Below are 21,800 nucleotides of genomic sequence, written 5' to 3'. Positions count from 1 at the left end.
ATTCATTTGGAATGTTTCCAGAACATGTGGATTATTTATCATTTTCTCTCTTATGTTCAATAGAATTAAAGAAAAAAAGTAAAAACTTGCATTTATATATCATCTTTCATGATGTTATAATACATATTTAGTCAATAAAGTTCTTTTGCAGTGTTGTAATTGTAGAAAACCTGGCAACCGATTTGCGAATGGCAAGGTCACACAAACAGCAATGAGATAATGACAAGAAAATCTGCTTTAGTGATGTTGGGTGAGGGATAAATGGAGGACTCCCTTGCTGTTTCTCAAAATACTTCCTTGGGATCCTTGATGTCCTCCTGAGGGAGGGTCTTGGTTTAGCATTTCATTGCAGAATCCTCTGACAGTTTAGCACTCAGTACTGCATGGGAGTGTCAGCCTAGATTTTGTGCTCAAGTCTGTGGAATGGACCACGACCTTCTGAGTCTGAGATAAGAGTGAGACCAACAGAACTGCAGCTGCAATTAGGAGCTCTAGACTGTTTTGTCTACCCCTTTTAATAATGTGCACGTCATGTTTTTATAATGATATAGAGGCACCAATCACTCATAAGGGATTGAATAAACATGTTGTGCATTCATTTATTTAGACCAGGCATATGGGAACATTTATACAAAGGCAGACAGCTTGAAGACATCAGCAGCAGAGCTGTGTGTGCTGTGTTCGGCCCACAGGCCAAAGCGAAACCGATGCTGGATCACATGACACACTTCCCTTCTAGTGATGGCATGCTGCTATCCCTTAAAAGGCATATTATAACAGTGCTCTTCTTTTGAAGGCAGAGAGACTCTCCAATGAGGGCCAACAGCTGCTGTAATGGCCTGTAAAATGGGAGATATGCCCTGTGGCACTGTGATTGAGAAGTTCCATCATGTTGGGTATGGTCTTGATGTGCCCATAAATTTTCGATTATGTGCAAAATTCTTCCAGGCTCCTCCCAGGAAAGGAGAGGATTCGTACAGCAAAGCTGGGAGGACGAAGCTGCAAACTGTTGGTATGATGCAAGTGTACCTTTTGAGTTTCCACACATGTTCCTGGGATTTGGAACAAAATAATGACCCGTTCACCTTGTGCTAGTGGAGAGGTTGAGGTGTCTCTGGTCTGAACTAGTTGAGATACTTATTATGTAAAGGTGAAAAGTTTGAGTTTGGATGTGAAGTCAGTATTGAATATGCCATGCACTACTGCTTTGGTACTTGTTAGTGGAAAACATTTAAGAAAAAGGGGAAATTGTGTCCAGATTTCGGAAATTAAGCCCTTACTGCTCCCGAACTATTTGCTGCCATGAATCCACAATTTTCCCTTAACCCGTTTCTATCTGCTCATCCAGTTACCAACTGACAGATGAGCGATAGTGAGTTCTGAATCTTCAGTTTGCTTCAGTCCCATAGAACCATAGAACACTACAGCACAGAAAACAGGCCATTCTGCCCTTCTGGTCTGTGCTGAAATATTATTCCGCTAGTCCCATTGACCTGCACCGTCCTTAACCCTCCAGACCTCTCCCATCCATGTATCTGTCTAATTTATTCTTAAAACTTAACAGTGAGCCTGCATTTACCACGTCAGATGGTAGCTCATTCCACACTCTCACCACTCTCTGAGTGAAGAAGTTCCCTCTAATGTTCCCCCTAAACCTTTCCCCTTTCACCCTAAAGCCATGTCCTCTTGTGTTTATTTCTCCTAATCTAAGTGGAAAGAACCTATTCGCATTTACTCTGTCTATACCCTCATAATTTTGTAAACTTCTATCATATCTCCCCTCATTCTTCTACGCTCCAAGGAATAAAGTCCTAACCTGTTTAATCTTTCCCTGTAACTCAACTCCTTAAGACCCGGCAACATCCTAGTAAATCTTCTCTGCACTCTCTCAATCTTACCGATATCCTTCCTGTAGTTAGGCGACCAGAACTGCACACAATTCTCCAAAGTTGGCCTCACCAATGTCTTATACAACCTCACCATAACATCCCAACTCTTATACTCAATACTTTGATTTATGAAGGCCAGTATGCCAAAAGCTTTCTTTACAACCTTGTCTACCTGTGACGCCACTTTCAGAGAACTATGTATCTGAACTCCCAGATCCCTTTGTTCCTCCGCATTCCTCAGTGCCCTACCATTTACTGTGTATGTCCTACCTTGGTTTGACCTTCCAAAAGGTAACATCTCACACTTTTCCATCATTAAATTCCATCTGCCATTTTCTGGCCCATTTTTCCAGTTGGTCCAGATCCCTCTGCAAGATTTGAAAGCCAGTCTCGCTGTCCACAACGCCTCCAATCTTAGTGTCATCAGCAAACTTGCTGATCCAGTTCACCACATTATCATCCAAATCATTGATATAGACAACAAACAACAATGGTCCCAACACAGATCCCTGAGACACACCACTAGTCACAGACCTCCAGTCTGAGAAGCAATCATCCACTACCACTCTCTGTCTTCTCCCACACAGCCAATTTCGAATCCATTTTTCAACCTCTCCATGGATACCAAGTGTCTGAACCTTCTGAACTAACCTCCCATGTGGGACCTTGTCAAAAGCCTTACTAAAGTCCATGTAGACAACATCCACAGCCTTTCCTTCATCTACTTTCTTGGTAACTCCTTGAAAAACTCTACAAGGTTCATTAAACACGACCTACCACGCACAAAGCCATGCTGACTATCCTTAATCAGCCCTTGGCTGTCCAAATAATTATATATCCGATCTCTCAGAACACCTTCCTATAATTTACCTACTACTGACGTCAGGCTCACTGGCCTGTAATTACCTGGTTTACTTTTGGAGCCTTTTTTAAACAACGGAACAACATGAGCCACCCTCCAATCCTCCGGCACCTCACCCGTGGATAAGGACATTTTAAATATTTCTGGTAGGGCCCGTGAAATTTCTACACTAGTCTCACTCAAGGTCCGGGGAAATATCATTGTCAGGCCCGAGGGATTTATCTACCTTTATTCGCTGTAAGGCAGCAAGCACCTCCTCCTCTTTAATCTCTATATGTTCCATGAAACTACTGCTTGTTTCCCTTCCTTCCTTATACACTATGCCAGTTTCCTGAGTAAATACTGATGCAAAAAAACTGTTTAAGATCTCCCCCATCTCGTGAGGCTCCACACATAGACGACCACTCTGATCTTCAAGGGGACCAATTGTGTCCCTTACTATCCTTTTACTCTTAATATACTTGTAGAAACCCTTCAGGTTTACCTTCACATTATCTGCCAAAGCAACCTCATGTCTTCTCTTTGCCTTCTTGATTTCCTTTTTTAGTATTTTCTAAGATTTTCTATACTCTACAAGTACCTCATTTGCTTTTTGTTGCCTATACCTGCTATACACCTCTCTTCTTCTTAACCAGATCACCAATATCCCTTGAAAACCAAGATTCCCTATGCCTATTAACTTTGCCTTTAATCCTGACAGGAACATGCAAACTCAGCACTCTCAAAATTTTGCCTTTGAATGCCTTCCACTTACTGAACACATCCTTGCCAGAAAACAACTTATGCGAATCCACTCTTCCTAGATCCTTTCTCATTTCCACAAAATTGGCCTTTCTCCAATTTAGAATCTCAACTCGAGGACCAGACCTATCCTTATCCATAATTAGCTTAAAACTAATGACATTGTGGTCACTGGACCCAAAATGTTTGCCTACACATACTTCTGTCTCCTGACCTGTCTGGTTCCCTAATAGGAGATCAAGTATTGCATCCTCTCTCGTTGGTATCTCTATATATTGATTTAGAAAACTTTCCTGAACACATCTGACAAACTCCAAGCCATCCAGCCCTTTTACAGTATGGGAATCAAAGTCAATATGTGGAAAGTTAAAATCTCCTACTATCACAACTTTCTGTTTCTTACATCGGTCTGCTATCTCTCTACAGATTTGCTCCTCCGATTCTCTTTGACTATTGGGTGGTCTATAATACAACCCTATTAGTGTGGTCACAGCTTTCCCATTCCTCAGCTCCACCCATATGGCCTCTGTAGATGAGCCCTCTGGGCTGTCCTGCTTAAGCACAGCTGTGATATTTTCCCTGACTAGTAATGCCACTCCTCCCCCTTTCATCCCTCCCCCTCAATCACATCTGAAACAACGGAACGCCAGAACATTGAGCTGCCAGTCCTGCCCCACCTGCAACCAAGTCTCACTAATAGCAATAATGTCGTAATTCCACGTGTCAGTCCACGCCCTAAGCTCATCTGCCTTTCCAACAATACTCCTTGCATTGAAATAGATGCACCTGAGAACATTTCTATCACGTACGGACCCTTGATTTCTGTCTATACATGCATTCCTCGCTTGACCTTTATCCTCCTCCACCTCACTTTCTGCTCTAATACTCTGGTTCCCCTCCCCCTGCAAATCTAATTTAAACGCCCCGGAGCAGCACTAGCAAACCTACCCGCAAGGATGTTAGTCCCCGTCCAGTTCAGGTGCAAACCGTCCCATCGGAACAGGTCCCACCTTCCCTGGAACAGAGCCCAATTTTCAAGAAACATGAAGCCCTCCCTCCTGCACCATCTCCTTGGCCACGGATTTAGCTGCATTATCCTCCTATTTCTATCCTCACTAGCATGTGGCACGGGTAGCACTCCTGAGATCGTAACCCTGGAGGTCCTGTCCTTCAACTTTGCACCTAACTCCCTAAACTCTCTTTGCAGGACCTCCTCCTCCTTCCTATCCACCTCTTTGGTCCCTACATGGACCACGACATCTGGCTGCTTACCCTCCCTCCTGAGAACACTGAGAACTCGATCCGAGATATCGCGGACCCTGGCACCAGGGAGGCAACAGACCATCCAGGATTCTCGATCTCTCCCACAGAACCTCCTATCTGTCCCCCTAACTATTGAATCCCCTATCACTACTGCTCTCCTCTTTTCCCTCCCTCCTTTCTGAGCTGAGGGTCCAGCCTCAGTGCCAGAGACGTGACCGCTACAGCTTGTTCCTGCTAGGTTGTCCCCACCAACAGTATCCAAAACGGTATACCTATTGTTGATGGGAACGGCCACAGGGGTGCCCTGCTCTTTCTGTCTATTCCCCTTCCCTCTCCTGACATCCTCCCAGCTGCCTGCCTCCTGACTTTTAGGGGTGACTGTCTCCTTGAAACTCCTGTCTATTACTGCCTCTGCCTCCCGTATGATCCGAAGTTCATCCAGCTCCAGCTCCAGTTCCCTAACTCGGTTTGTCAGGAGCTGCAGCTGGATGCACCTTTTGCAGGTGTAGTCATCAGGGACAATTGTGCTGTCCACGACTTCCCACATGCTGCATTCGGAGCACTCGACTGCCCCAACTGCTGCCTCCATTACCTACTCCTAATGTAATTGAAGGAACTTACCCGGCCTTACCTCACTGGGAGCAAGCTCGACCTCAACCTCTGCTCGCCGAAGCCTCTCGAGCCAAAGCCTCAAAGCTCCACTTCTTCACTGGGCCACTCACACGCTGGCCGCTCACAGGCTGGCCGCTCCCCTTCAGTTTCCCCTCCTTTTATTTTCTATCTCAGTGCTCTTTTTCAACTGACCTGCCTTCAAGATCTTTTCCAAATGTTGAGTGCAAGACTCCTTCTCCTCGATTCCCTCCTGAGTCATGGTGACTGCGCTGACTTCTCCCAGAATGCTTCAGTCACTTTTCACCAGCGCCCTCTGTTGTCCCACTTTGACTCTTTTTCTAATGAGGCCTTACACAGTGGGAAGTTGCTCCGTTTGTCTGTGCTCCCTGTTTATACATGAAGTATTTGCTTAGAGCCCTTACCTCAGTCCAGCTCACATTTCTCTTGTTATTTGAAAGCTATTTAGGTAGAGGAGCAAAGCTTATAATATTGTGTATCTGGTAATTTGCATAAAACTAGGTAGCCCAGAAACAGCAATGTGATAATGACCAGATAATCTGTATTCGTGATGTTGGCTGAGGAATAAATATTGGCTCAGAGAAAGGGGAGAACTCCCTCTATTAGATCACTGGAAAGTCAGCATAGATTTTGTATTCAAGCCTCTGGCCTACATGTGATTCCAGACCCACAGCAATGTGGTTGACTCTTAACTTACCTCTGAAATGGTGGAGCAAACAACTAATTGCAGGGGACAATTAGGGATGGCAACAAATGCTGACCTTGCCAGTGATGCCCATATTCCACGAAAGAATTTTTTGAAAAAAGACTCCACAGGTCAAACCTCTGCATATTAGTAAGTTAAAGCTCTGGGCATGTTAGTCTGGCTCAGTGCCTGGCACCATTAACAAACAGCCATTGCATGGTTAATTCTGGTTGGTTTAACAAGATACTAAAACTCAAGTGCTTGTCAATACTCGATCAATATGTGGCGTAGCTAATTTAGCACTGGCTGAGTTAAGCAGCAGAATGGGCTTACTGTGAATAGAGACATTGTCATTAAGGTATGACCCTTTTGCCTCTGAAAATATTATACGAGGTTAAAAACAATGCCAGTTCTGAGTTTGTGTTCTCACCCGTTTTCTCAACACTAACTGTCTCTGACATTCCATTCAATACGGCGCCTTCTCTCTCATCTCAGAAGTTGGGCTAGTCTGGAGCCCACACATTTCCCTGCCAGTCTTGATATAAAACTAGAAGGAGAATTGATTCATGTAGCCTGACCAACAGCAGGCATCCAATTCATTATGACTCAGGGATTTTTTGCACATGTGTTGGTATCTCACCCAAAGCCTCTGATTCCCTTATTCCTTCAGGTGCCCTTGTCCCGTTTTGTCCCCCCTAACATGGCTCTGATACAGGGGTTAAGTTGCTTATCTCTTGAAGCCTGCTGCATGTCCTAAAGCAATTGCTTACTGCTGTAGGGAGCAAACTAGATTCAGTCTGTGGCAAAAGTTGGAGTTACATTATGCCTCATTAGCCTTTCCTTGCTTTCTCTCTCTCTCTCTCTGTTGCTAAGAGACTCAGGACAGGACTGTAGAGTGTTGTTTGCCATGGAGCCGTGTCAATGATTAGAATGACTTCAACACTTTTCTCCCCCCCATACTGTCTTGGCATATCTTTTCCCTCCCCTTTTCCCACATTCTTTCATTCATCTAGCCTGACAGAGCGCTGATGCACTGAGGGATGAAGCACTCTGTCTGCACCCTCTCACTGACCAACAGGAGACACCAGAGAGCTCCCTGGAGTGCCTCTGCCTCAGGCAGTAATTATTGCTAACTTTTGATCGATGTCTCTCGTTTGATCTGACTCAGGTCAGGAACTAAACTGCGCTGCTCACTGTACCCTGCTGCTGAAAGCTGCTGTGTGACAGTGTCTCTGCCCCATTGTGATGACGTCCTTTTTGGGGAAATTTTAAAATGTAATTTCTAATCAGCAAAATCTAAAATACACATTTATTTACTGAAAGTAGCACTTTGATGGGGCAGGCTACAGAAGGCAGCTGATGGATATGCACAACGAAATGCCAGAAAGCCTATGTGCAGGGCTTTGCACAGAGCTTGGAACACATCCATCCAAGCATGGAAGTGGTGGGCCAACACTACAAGTGCATGCAGGCCCAATCACGATGCAGTGTGTGTTGACCGATGCCTTAGCTTCTATTGCAGCACAAGCAGAAGTTCAGGCTGCTCTCAAGCGAGCTCGTCTTACTGCCACATAAATTCAGACTGCTGTCTTCATGGCTGTGGATATCAGTGTGAAAGGAGCTTGCAGGGTGCCATAGCTGTCCAGCAGTCTGTGCTCCATCAGCTAACTAGGATTGTGAAGGCACAGCCGTTTTTTTCTGATAGAAGTCAGGAGAAAATGGCTCTCTGCCTTCACAATGTACTTGAATTGAAATGAATTTTTCTTTCAGTTTTTTTTATCTTGAAGCGATCAGTCTGTAAACTTTCAGTCACCAGCCAAGGCAATTCCCCACCTCATTTCGGTCGTAAACATGCCGGACCCTTGTTTACTGTATATCCCATAAGATCAAACAAGAAAGGTTAAGAAACAACATGTAAAAATGATGTTGGCCTTATAAAAGCAAGGTCTCTAGAAGACTGTGACTGTAAAGTTATCTGATTATCCAAAGTTACAGCCAAGTATCAACGGTTAAAGGTAATGAGGCCTACCCATAAGCTGACTGAACATTGTTGTTTTGTGCCTTTCTGCTTGCGTTAGTCAGGCAGGAATATATAAACAATGTCTTGATGACTGTGGCTCCTTTAATGGAAGAGATGACGGTTCTTTGGCCATTTAGCTGTTCAAGGGAAAACTAATAGAAGAGTAAATGTGCACTTGAGCCAAATGAATTCCATATGTTTGTGCAGCCTTGACATGTTATATTTCCTGAAAGTGCAAGAACAGCTCCTGACTAGATGTATATATACACACCCAACCTCATTGTAAAACTGCCATAACTCTCTCTCTTTCTCTCTCTCTCTCTTCATGAGCCTTGGACATTGGATCTCAATTCAAATACATTGTGAAGGCAGTGCCATTTTTTCATGGGTCAGAAAAAAATGACTGTGCCTTCACAATCCTAGTTAGCTGATGGAGCACAGACTGCTGGACAGCTATGGCACCCTGCAAGCTCCTTTCACACTGATATCCACAACCATGAAGACAGCAGAATGAATTTACGTGGCAGTAAGATGAGCTCGCTTGAGAGCAGTCTGAACTTCTGCTTGTGCTGCAATAGAAGTTGAGACATCGGTCAACTCATGCTACATTGTGATTGGGCCTGCATGCACTAGTAGAGTTGGCCACCACTTCCATGCTGGAAAGGATGTGTTCTGATCTCTGTGCAAAGCCCTGCACATAAGCTTTCTGGCATTTCATTGTGCATATCCAACAGCTGCCTTTGGTAGCCTGCCCCATCAAACTCAATTGATTACATTCCAGCAAGCTGGCATTTACACCGCCCTTGCCCCCTGCCCTGGCTGTAGGCCACTCATGCTCAGTGTTTCCTGCTGTCCTCAAAATGACATGTGGTGTCAGCATCTGAGCTGCTTGCTGGCTGCAATTGCGAAATCGAGTGATGGTGTTTGTTCTTCACTACTGTTCCTCCCTCTCTTCCACCTGTTGCTGTTCCACCACTGCCTGGCCAGTTGCCAGTTCTTAGGCATCTGAAAGGATAAAGGCACAGGTTATGGTGAGGGGTGGCTGTTGGTGGGGGTAAGTGGGGTGAGGGAGGGGGAAACGAGAGGTGATTGTAGGATGAGGAAGAAGTGGCATCAGAGAAGAAGAATTAAGTGTGACTATACTGTCATCCTTGGCTTCAGCCCCACTGCTCCATCCAGAACGTAGCTCCCCTCTAAGTAGTGCAGACCAGCTTTAACTTGTGTCAGCCTCCCAGGATTTTGCACCCTTGCGCAGATGTGCACCCACTCAACAGCTGAGCACTGTCAGCAATTGTATAAATGAGCAGGCAGCATTAGGTTTGATTGCTGCCTGTACCATAAGCACTGTTACGAGGCAAACTCACATTGTGACCCCAATGCCTGTTCTTGGGCTCTGTCCAATTTTTTTCCCCTAAGGGGACAGCCACACAGGTAACCATGTTGTTATAATATCCCAGAGATTGCAAGCATCTAGCCTCTGTATACTGTGAGCACTGTAGTCTGCTAGCTTCACCTGCTGCTCAAACATTTTACAGTTTTACTCTTACAGTCCATGTGCTATTAGATTGGCCTTATCGACAACCTCGTAAATAGGGCCTGAGCCATTTGCTCACCAGGCAAGCTTGATGCTGAAATAGGGTGCATCTAAGGCATCCTGCAGGATAATGACGACCCTGATCAGATCATTTTGCGTTGTGTATCACTCAAACTCATGAACGGTCCTAAGGCAGTCACTTTTGGTCCTTAAGTGCCCGGCCTACCTCAGGTTACCCTGGAAGGACAAGGTAGCTCAAAAATTTGAGCAACAGGTGAAGCTAGCTGTTTCACGCTGCTACCATGCAGTAGCAACGTGGGTGGTATTCGCCACTAACAGGATGCTACCGGCAAGTCAGGACCTTCTGCTTATCACACAAATGAGTAATGTATGGATTTCAGTACCAGTGTAATGCTAGGTATGTAAGCCAAATGTCCCAAAGACTGGCGGATCATGCTGCTTGATGTCGCTTCCGCTGTTTACAACGGGCAAGGTATGGACTTACCCAACCAACCCGTGTTTGCAAAACTCAAAACACAGTGTCCAACATGAGATGTGATTCTGCGATTTGGACAACATTTGCCAAATAATTCTCAGTGTGCTAAGAATTACGCTGAGAACCAATTTAAGATTGTCAGTCAGTCAGTTCATAGTGGCGCATTTACATGAACTGCAAGCTACATATATTAATGCACAGACCTGCTCCCCAACCAAATCTATATACACAGTTCAGTTGTGGATCACAGGACTGCTACTGGGAGCAGGAATCCTGGTCTGTTTTCCTTTTCTATCCAGGGTCATTGAGGCCAATTCTAATTCTCCAACAGCCCTCTGAGATCAGCTATGCATTTACATAGCTCCTTAAATGGAGTAAAGTGTCCCAAAGTGCATCACAGGAGGGTTGTCAGATAAAATTTAACTGAGCCACGAAAGGGGCTATTAGAACAGCTGACCAAAAGCTTTGTCAAAAGAGGCAGGTTTTAAGGAGGGTCTTGAAAGAGAGGAGAGATAAAGAGGCATAGGGAGAAAATTCCAGAGCATTGGGTCTAGACAGCTGGAGGCGTGGCCATCAGTGGTGGAGTGATGAAAATGAGGGATTTGCGAGAGGCCAGAATTGGAGGTACACAATGATAGGGAGGAGGTGAGGCCATGGAAGAATTTGAAAGCAAAGCTGAGAATTGTGTTGCTCCAGGCAAGTAACCAGTTCATAGTCACAAGATGAACTCCAAACGTGGAGCTGAATTTTTGACCCACAATGACAGTGCAATGGTCAGCATTATCTTGATGATTATTACATTATAAATTTTAGAGCTCACTGCAAACAGCTGGAGAGCTCCACCATACAATGACCTCATCCAGCAAAGCATCTGCAAGTTGGTGTACAGTTCAATGTGGAAGAGCTAGCGCAGGATTTGTGCTAATTATAATAACATGTCATGAGTCCAACAGCTGTATCCACTCTGACTCTGACGTAATGTGGATATCTTATTTAGGCAGCTGTCAGGAACTGAGCATCACACATCTGTGGTTTCTCCCCAAGACTACACTCAGCCCATCCAGTTTCTTTTGAGCTGCTGATGATTTATAAGCCCCAAAATATCACTCTTGTATCAAAATTTGGTTCTTTTTACAAGTGTGAAGCTTCGCTGACCTTTTACTTTACAGCAAAATGAGCTTTAATGGTTTGTGCAATAGCGTCAAAATGGCTCAATGTCATTGTCATTGAATGATTGTCACTGCAGAATAGTAAAGGGGCTTTATTTCTTTAAAAAAACGGTAAAGTGCCAATCCACCTCCGCAACTCAGCCTTTGGTCTGCTTCAGCTGAGAAGCGGAAACTTAATTTGGAGCCTTGTTGTTTCTGAGGATTTCATTTGGGAAGTTGAACTGAAGCAGATTTGCCTGCAGTTTTGGATGTTGGCGCAGATGCTCTGTCAGCATTCAGAGGGTTAAGAGAAGGCATGTGCTACTTATTTATTTAATTACTTGCAGACATCCTGTGGAAGGCTTTGGATACTCGTAGACATTCCTCTTTCTGTTCAAAGAGGGTCGAAGGCAAAATTAGAGACTTTAGCCTCCTGTGCCTATAGTTTAAGATCACTAATGCTGACTGATGGAGGAAAGAGTTATAAGCTGAGACAAATTTACTTCCGTCAAGTATGATGAGGCTTCATCTGTCAGTGTACAAGTTGCCGCCAGGGCCATGTTTTACAAGCCACTGAGCTTGCCTTCTAACCCATCATTCATCACTAGAGATATAAAGGTCAGCTGTCATTGTGGCAAAATGTGTTGTGGGATGTGCAAGGAGGAATAAAAGCTCATTCAGTCTCACTTTGTCACTTGGCTGCTGTGTGATCTACTTTCAGCTTGTGGCATTAAGCTTGCAAAAGCACCTTATCACCTGCAAAATACTTTCCATTTTAGCTCATACAGAACTTCCATGGTTCAGCTATAGCACACTTGCCTCTGTGTGTAAAGGTTGTGGGCTCACTTCAGCCATTTGAGCACTTCATGTAGTCATTATCACATTGCTGTTGGTGGGTGTTGTGTTTTTATAATGATATAGAGGCACAAATCACTCATAAGGGATTGTGTAAACACATTGTGGGTTCATTTATTAATACTAGGCACTTGGGAACATTTACATAAAGGTAGAAATCTTGAAGACATCAACAATAGAACTGTGTGTGCTGTGTTCTGTTCACAGGCCAAAGTGGGACTGAGACTGGATCACATGATACACTTCCCTTCTAGTGATAGCATGCTGCTATCTCTCAAAGGCATATTACAACATCCTCCTTTCTTTTTAAAGATACTTTCACCCCTTCCAAAGAAGTATGACTTTTTACAATACATATTCATGTTTAGTTACCATTACTTAAGTGTATAAAACTGATGAATGCATGAATCTCTAAAGTGCAGGGGTACTTTGCTGGTATGCCCAGATCTTGTAATGGTAACCTTACCTGGAGGTTTCTTTAATTGCTAACAGTGATCTGTGGGCTTGTCATTCTTGGATGTTGTTCCTGGTTGCATTTGGGATCTGGTCCTGGATGCAATAGGACTGTATAGCGGTTGAGGAGCTGGAATGGATCTGAGTTGTCCTCAGTTATGCCTCACTGTTATGCCTTTGTGTATAATGAGTTCAAAGGGCTTTGGTTCTGAGCAATTGCTCGTCACTTCAGCTGCCATGTACCATCTGTGGGATCCTGGATACAAACTTGTTGTCCCAACTGTAAACTTGGCAATTCTGTACCTGCATTTTTATCATGCACATTGGTTGTCTTCTCTTGCAGTTTTAAAAGTTGCTCTCTACTTTCTGGCAGAGTGAAATGGGTAAGAGTAGGTATATTGGTACACCCTAGTCTGCCAAACATGACTTCTGCTGGTGATGGAATAGTTGCACTTAAAGGTGTCACTTTCAGCTGTAACATTGCAATGTGCAGATCTTGCTTGATCTGTCTACATTTGAGAATTAGGGATTTTACCATATGACTCATTCATTCAGCTTGGATGTTAGATCAAGGGAAATGAGGAGAAGTACTGTGATTGATATTCTACTTCTCTAACATACCCAATAAATTGCGGACTGTTATCCATAATGATCTCTCAGCGCACACTAAATAAACTGAAGATACACTCAGAATGTGGGCTACAGTTGTGTTTTACATATTATGCAATTGTTGAATAATGGGGTACTTGATAAAGTAGTCAACAATGACGATGAAGTCAGTGCCATGGACACAAAAGAGGTCAGATGCGATTTTGACCAAGGATGGATAGGAGCTTCATGTGTAATCAGTGGTCTTTGTGCTAACTTGGCATATGCTCTTGACATGCCTCACTTTTCTTGACAACGACTTCAATGTAATTGCTTATTCCCGGCCAATTGACTGTCTCTCTTGCAAGTCTTCTTGACTGATTTATGTCCATGTGTGAGTGATGAAGCTGTTGAAGAATATCAAGTTGCAAAGATTCTGATACGATGACCTACCTGCCTTTAAAAATGACACACCGGGAGATATCTAGTTCATCCCGGGAAGGCCAAAATGGCCTCACTTTCATGGACATGCTAAATCGAATCAGGATGATGGTTTTCCAAAGTTTCCGTACTGTGGAATCTCTTACCATTTCTTCTTGGAGCCGCTGGCATTTACGTTGTGTAAAATGTACCAGATCAATTGACGGACTTGCATTCTCCAGCAAGTGTAATGTTGTAGCTCCTTTGAATCTGCTAAAATTGTTGAAACATCCTTTTTATTTTGACGTTAGGTCTTGAACTGAGGTTTTAGGAGTAATTTATGAGTTTGATCTGCCATGTGAGGTCTGACTGATTCCATGTATTGTCACTAGTGCGAGGTCACGGCATGCTGATAGACCTGTGATCACCGGAGCTTCAGTCTCCACAATGTAGAACATCTGTGGCACCCAGGAGGATTGATTGTTCTTGCACTCCAGGACTATGGACCTGCACATGGAATAAGTGAGCCATTATATGCTGAAAGTTGTGGAGTAGTAGTTTTCGCTATGGCCTTCCATGTCTCTGGATATATGCCTTTTAGAATTCACAGGACTAGTATGTTGGTACTTGCCCTTGTGTCAATCTTGGCCAATACGAGTTGTTACCAGTCTTCTTAGGACGGATCATTTGAATCTTGGCAAACATTTCAGATGGTGTGATCATACCTGTGTTCACCACTCTTCATCTCGTCTTGCACATTATTGTCATTTACTGGCTTGTCAAAGACCTCAGGCATGTTTTTCTTATGGGATACTGGATGGTTACGCTTATTGCTTGAAGGTAGCCATAAGGACTGGTCTGTTTGGATTAGTGCATGGCTCTTTGTAGCTGCATCATCCTTTGCTCTAGTTCACTGCTGCTGCCAATGGCATTTTCTGTCACATGCTTTGCCGGATTGATGGAAAGCAGGCTTTTTTTTGGTGTATGCAGAAATACCTTACACATGGCTTGCCATGTTTGGGTTTTCTAGTAAGTGCACCAAAGTTTGGGGTTGTACTTAGGACCTGTAAGCTTTGTCGAACTGCTGGAATCGCTTCGTACTTACATCTATTCTTGAGTAGTCCTTCAATGCTATATGTTTTGGGCCTGTCCAGCAGATCTTTCTGGAATTATTCCCATGGGAGTGGAGGTGATTCTGCCTGCTAGCTCTGCATTTGGAAAATCACAGAATGTACCCTTTGCCCTGCATCTGCTGACAAAGTGGCCTATGGATTCTGAAGGCTGTTGTTGAAATGATATGAACGCTAGTCGATGAATATGGAAGTTTAACCTGATTCTGAACTGGTCTTCCAATGTAGTTCCTACCTTTTGGGGGTCCTTTAGCTCTTTTGTTGTTAATCCTCATGTGTTTAGCCTGTGTAGAACTTAATTCCCAATTGCTATGTGGGTTTTTATGGCTTGTTTATCTGGTTCAGACACATCTGAATCAAGAAACCATAGCTCTGTACTCTGTTTGAAAAAATTGAATTTGGATAGTAGGTCAGGTGCATCCCAATTCAAACTGGGGAATTTTGTGGACATTCTGACAATATCTCCCTGACCTTCCTCCTTATTTTATTCAATTTATTATTCAGCCCCTCTTGCAGCTACCTGTTCTAATCGCAACCTTCGCTGGCCTGATTTTTGTGGCGGTTTTGTTTATTTTTTTTATTTGACTCTCCCTCGCCCCTTATTGATCTGGCCCACACCCTGATCATCGCCCTTCCCGACTGAGCTAACCCGCTGCTGGTCCTCTGAGCGCACTGAGCTGACAGGCTGTGTGCTGCAATTGCACCACGAGGGATCCATCTGTTCACCAGCTCTTTATTTGAGCATGATCTCGTTGTGCTTTCCAAGCTTTTCTGTGCAGTCACCGCGCTGAGGATTTCAAGACTCTGTGTGCTGCAAAACTATCGCCATCTGACCAAAATGTCGAGGGTCAACTCATGCCATGCAGCACGATCTAAGGCTGTTTGCAATGATATGCCTGTTTTTATAATGATATAAAGGCACCAATCTGTCAGAAGGAATTGTGTAAACACACTGTGAGTACATTTATTGAGATTAGGCACGTGGGAACATTTATACAAAGGTAGAAAGCTTGAAGACATCAGTAGCAGAGCCATGTGTGCTGTGTTCTGCTCATAGGCCAAAGTGAAACTGAGACAGGATCATATGACAAAATTCCCTTCTAGTGATGGCATGCTGCTATCCCTTAAAGGCATATTAAAACAGTGGGATCTTGCTGTGCATAAGTTGGTTTTTGTGTTTCCTACATTGCAACAATGAGTATGCATTATAAGTATTTCATTGGCTGTAAAATGCTTTGGGATGTCCTGAGGTCACAAAAGGTATGAAATATAAATGCAATCTATTATTTCTTTTCCTGAAGGAATTGCACACTAATGAGTTCATTCTGTTCATGAATGTAGGATGCAGCCAATCTGCATCACAGTTAACTGTTCCATTGTGTCTACAAACCAAACAGAATGCAACAAGATACTTTATTCTGTGTTGATATTGCATCTAGCAGTACAAATCAATCAGCTTTTCATCATGTTTTAGGAGTTAGTAAGCAATCCCTGGAGGATTCAGGAGTAATTGCTGTAGTGATGAGAAGGTCACTCGGGTGACGGTATAGGTTACTATGTTTGGTCTCGGTATCCTGGCGCCTTGGAGGGAAATGCTACTGATTGTTACCCAGTGACCCTATGGGAAAGTTCATATCCAGAGAGGACAGGAATCAGGCCCAGCTGTGTTACGTCCTACTCTTCATAACCCGCCATTACTCACAATAATGCTCCATCTCTCTCATTAACCCGCCCTCACTCAGAATAATGCTCCATCGTTCTTGCTAACCCACCCTCACTCACAATAATACTCCATTGCTTTCGCTAACCCACCATCACTCACACAATAATGCTCCATTGCTCTCGATAACCCACCATTACTTACAATAATGCTACATCGATCTCGCCAACCACCCTCACACAATAAAGCTCCATCGCTCTTGCTAACCCACCCTCACACAATAATGCTCCATCTCTCTCGATTAGCCCACCCTCACTCTAATAACCCACTGTAGCTCTTGAATACCTGCCATCGCTTAATACTTCATCAGTGCCAATACCCGCCAGTGCCGTTGGTAACTCTCCAGTGTCCTTGCTAACCTGTGAGCACTCTGACTAATCCACCAACACCATTGATAACCTGTTGATACCCTTGATAATTCAATTTACCCACCTTGCACCACATCCTTTGATACCCTGACCTAACAGAAATCTATTAATCTCAGTCTTAAAATATTCACTTGACTCCAGCATCCACAATCTTTTGAGGGAGGCAATTCCAGATTTGTACTATCCATTGTGTGAAAGACTGCTTCCTGATTTCAGTCTTATATCCCTGGGCTCTATCTCATTTTAGAATTGTAACCCTTTTGTTTTGGTCTCTCCTGTGAGAGGATTAAATTCCTTCAATATTTTCAACAGCTCAGTTAGATCTCCTTTCAATCTTCTAAAGTCAGGAATACAAGCCAAGTTTATGCAACCTGTCCTCATAATTTACCCCTTTATGCTGGCAATACAAATGAATCGGACTCCAGCAAAGAGTCAGCACCTTTGGGAGAAGCGTGGACTGAAATGTTAAACCTTCAGTAAAATTTATCACACGGTTTTTTTTTGGTGTTTTTGTTGATTGTTAATTGAATATTTGGCTTTAGACAGAAAGGTGCTGCTGAATTTGCGAGACCAATCTTTTCTTCTCTTTCCTGTTTGAAGGAACATGTGATATTTTTGAATTGCAGTTAACTCTTTGGGTAGGAAGCTGTCAATCACTGGTAGACAAAGGTATTCTATTCCCCATGCTGACTTGCCAGCTCTTTTTCTGTCCGTCCCTCTCTCTCTTTCATTCCCTCTCCCTCTCTCTCTATTCTCTCATCTTGTCTCCCTCGCTTCCTTGCAACCTCACTCACTTCTCATCCGTGTCTCGCTCTCCCAGTTCCTTGCAGACAAAGTGGAGATTTCCTTTGAATCTGTTAAATTAGCTGTTTGCTAATTGCATCATGGCACCTACTTAGAAAATAAGGGAGAGTGCTAACCAAGGGATATTTATGGTATCATCATAAAAACAGCCTGCTTGTGGGTTGGTTTGATACCCATCACTGCTTGTGCCATAATTGAAGAACGTGTTTAGCAACACATCCCTACATCCACAGGTTATTGGAGAGGAAATAAATTGGTTCTTGGTGAAACGAAATGGATCACATACCTGTCAGCATGTCTAAATGTGGCTCATCTACACAGTCAGCATGTGAGGCTCTGTTAAAGCTCCACCATTTCAATCCATTCCTTCCGAAATCAGCCTTCACTGAAAAATATTTAGAAGGCAACATCTGATCTCGAGTCAGATTAGGGTTCCATTTTAGACCGGTTCCACTAACTACATCAAAGGAAAACGAATAATAATCACAGTGCATATCTTGGGTCAACCTTCCTCCCTTCAAGCTGCTTTCACATGGGGTCTGATGGAGCCTGGAGAGATTGTTTTCACTTTTCTATTCAGTGGTGTGGCACAGAGAATGGTTAGAATGTGGAACTCACTACCCCATGGAGTAGTTGAGGAGAATAGCCTAGGTGTGTTTAAGGGGAAGCTGGATTAACACTTGAGGAGAAAGAAACATACACTAGTTGGCAGGAATAGCCCATTTTTGTGTTGTACATTCGATGTAATCTGTTTTCCCCGTAATTATTTCCCTGTCCTTTTCTGCTACTGGTGACACTATATCATAATCCCATGTGGTAGTTCATGTCTGCAGTTTATCAGCCTTGTTTAAGATAGTCTGGCTACAAAGGTCATTTAACTGGAAACAGCCTTTGGATGATATTTCTAGTGGATCCGATGACAATTTCTTCCTTGGTTTCAAATTATATCCTTTGATTTCTTGGCTACTTGGATTAAGTGTTAAAGATTTTACAGCAATGTGGTGGTGGCTGAGTCATTTTAAAATTAAATGGTTTTTCATTATAAATAAAATGGTTTTCCAATAATCAAAACAAACAGTGATGGGAACGCATAACCTGTTGTGGTAGATGCCAAAAGATGGGCTAACATCTATTAAAGGAGTTTACTTATCTAACAGATTCTGGTTCAGATGAAGGTCCAGACAAAAAAACCATTCACTTTCCCCTTTCCTTTCAGCTGCTGACAGACCTGATGTGCATGCCCACCATTTTCTGTTTTTATCTTGGATTTAGTCACGCAGGCCAGAATTTGTGCTCTCACTGGTGGCGAGCTTGGAGGCAAGCAGGGCATTTACTTAGGTGGGATGATGGTTTACCAAAACCCCACTACCTTCACACCTCTGCTTGAATTAAGTCCTGGGCGGAAGGTCCATGGTCAACCTTGCTGCCCCAATTAATGACCACTTAAGGGCCTCATCCCGCCACCACTGGTATTAACCCAGCGGCAGGCAGGCCTGTCGCCATGTGGCGTGCATGAAAGGTAAAACCGTACGGCCAGCTTATCACCTCTGGGGGGTGGTCCCTCATTCAATGGCACTCAGTGCCTGATCGAGGGACTGGATATTGGGAAGGAGGGGCTTGCTGAGAGCCACCTCCCCACTGCCCTCGCTGCTGACATCTCTACACCCCTTTCCCCATGATCTCTACCCCACAAACCAACCCCCACACCCCCCCCTCCCCCCACCCCCCACCACATTATTTCCCTATGTGATCCTGAGATTCCAGTGCCTGTCCTTCCGGCAGCAGCCATGGCCTCCCATGTGGCGCTGCTGAGTACAAGAGCTGCCGGCCTCTGATTGGCTAGCAGCTCTCAATAGGTGAGTCTTCTGCCCCCAGGGTCTTCGTTCCAGGGGAAGGCCCACCGCTCATCTCGCCACTGCTGATTGGCGTGTGGTTCGGCAGGCTCTCCCAGCAGGCGAGACCCCCAACTCCTCAACAAGATACCGCCCCTGTCACAGTTTCAGGTAGGAGAAAACCTTTGGCCTGGTCTAGCTCACCTATCCACAGTGTTCGCTCGGCAACATGTTTAATCCCATTTGTTGACAAGAACGTGTCTAATTCTTCCTTGAAGTCCATTCCTTATTTGTCTACCGCCAGTGTCAGTAATTGGTTCCACATATTCAGCACCCTTTTAGTAAAGGACTTCCTCCTTCATTTCACATTTTCATTTGTTTCCTTAATTTGTAAATATGACCCCTTGTGCTTAAGTTCTATACATGGCAGACGAACTTTATGGGTCCAATTTATCCAAACCTTTCATCATTTTAAACATACCTATCATGTTCCCAGGATAGTCAATCTTCCCCCATACGTCATTCTCTTAAATCCTAGGATCAGTCATATGGTCCTGCTTTGTAACCCCTCCAATAACTGAATACCTTTCTCGCTACCCCCTCAGTAATTGAATGTCTGTACCCGGTGCCTGGATAATGCCACCTGTCTTTCCTTCAGAAATACATTTGATGTGGCCAAACGCAAAATGCTGTCAACCCTATTGTGCATGCATTTTTGTATATATAGTGGTATTTAGCCTATAGCGAAGATGACCGAGAAACCTACAGCCTGGTTTGGAATCAGTCTCCTTCCTGTAATCGAGGTCACACATTCCTGGATCTGGAACCTGCAACTCAAACAAAACATGTCTCAAAATAAGACACGATTTGATTAGATAGAATTATGGTTGGTATTCGGAAACTTGTTCAACATTTTTTTAAAAAACGCCATTTTTTCAGTTATGGTCTTCTGTTAGAGGGACGGATTTGCATTTATATAGCACCTTTCCAACCTCAGAATTTCCCAAAATCACTTTACAACCAATGAAATATTGTCACTGGGGAACCGGGATACGTACTGTACTTAGATTCCCAGAAGGCATTTGATAAAGTGTTCAAGGCAGAGATAAGGAGAAACTTTTTCTCTCAGAGTTGTGAGTCTTTGGAACGCTCTTCCTCAAAAGGCGGTGGAAGCAGAGCCTTTGAATATTTTTAAGGCAGAGCTGGATAGACTATTGATTAACAAAGGGGTGAAAGGTTATCAGGGGTAGGCAGGAATGTGGGGTTGAAGTTACATTCAGATCAGCGGTGATCTTATTGAATGGCAGAGCAGGCTCGATGGGCTGAGTGGCCTACTCTGCTCCTAATTCGTATGTTCGTATATCACTGTTTTAGCGTAGGAAATGCAGCAGCCAGTTTATGCATTACAGTGCAATGGTAATATAATAATGACTTGATAACTTATTTTATTGACATAGTGATTAAGGGATAAATATTAGCCAGGACACCAGTGATAACTCCCTTAATGTTCTTCAAGGAAGGCTGTGGAATTTTCATCCCAAACTAAGAGGGCATGTGGCTGCAATTTAATGTCTCATTCAAAAGACAACATGTCCAACCCTGCTTTGCTAAAGTGTCAATCTGGAGTGGGGATTGGACTCAAAATCTTACGAATCAGAGACAGGAGAGGTGCCAACTAAGCCACTCCCAACGTATGACACTTAATAGGTTCAATTTGAGTTGAGTTGTATGCTTTCTCGAAGCGAAGATATTGGTTCTGATGAAGGGCCATCACCAACCCAGAATAATATTTGTGTTTCTCTCCACAGATGCTGACTGACGTGTTGAGTATTTCCTGCATTTCTGTTTTTAATTCAGACTGCAGATTTCATCATCTACAGTATTTTGATTTTGAATGTAACTTTTGGTATTTTGAACGCGTTTTTATACTTTGCATGCAGTAGGGTGACTACAAACCATGTGCATGTTGAGCTGAAGGTGACTCCTTTCCATATGTGTGTTGCAGGGAGGTGTGTATTCGACTGGACGGGAGAGTCCACCTCACTGTGGTTTACTTTGGTACAGAGCAAATGATTGAAGTAAAATCCATACTTGAATATATGTCCAGGTAAGCGTGGTCTATTGGAGGGTTAAGCACCAGTTACGATGCCTGTGATGCACCATCTAATGAGTAACCCACCAACATTAGCTTTTGAGTCTGAACATGTTGAGATTGACCCCTGGAGCAAATTACACTAGCAGGGCTGACACTTGTGTAATTTTTCCCGCCAAGGAGTCAAATGACCTTCAGGAGGGAAAAACAAAGGTGTTTGGAGTAAATTAATGAGAAAATACATCAGGACAGGGTTTGCTCAGGTAAGAA

The 21,800-nt window shown here is 43.7% G+C and overlaps 1 protein-coding gene across 1 annotated transcript in view; it reads left to right on the top strand.

Moving 5' to 3' along the window:
- Positions 1-21,800, top strand: part of LOC121279291 (chondroitin sulfate N-acetylgalactosaminyltransferase 1-like) — a 153,726-nt gene that overhangs the window by 106,555 nt on the left and 25,371 nt on the right. Inside the window, exon 4 of the mRNA XM_041190427.1 lies at positions 21,444-21,545. Coding sequence (XP_041046361.1) covers positions 21,444-21,545 — 102 coding nt within the window. The remainder of the gene's footprint in view (positions 1-21,443; positions 21,546-21,800) is intronic.

The sequence above is a fragment of the Carcharodon carcharias genome, chromosome 1 (genome assembly GCF_017639515.1).
Source record: "Carcharodon carcharias isolate sCarCar2 chromosome 1, sCarCar2.pri, whole genome shotgun sequence".
In the NCBI taxonomy this organism is placed as follows: domain Eukaryota; kingdom Metazoa; phylum Chordata; class Chondrichthyes; order Lamniformes; family Lamnidae; genus Carcharodon; species Carcharodon carcharias.
This window is presented reverse-complemented; position numbering and strand designations above follow the sequence as displayed.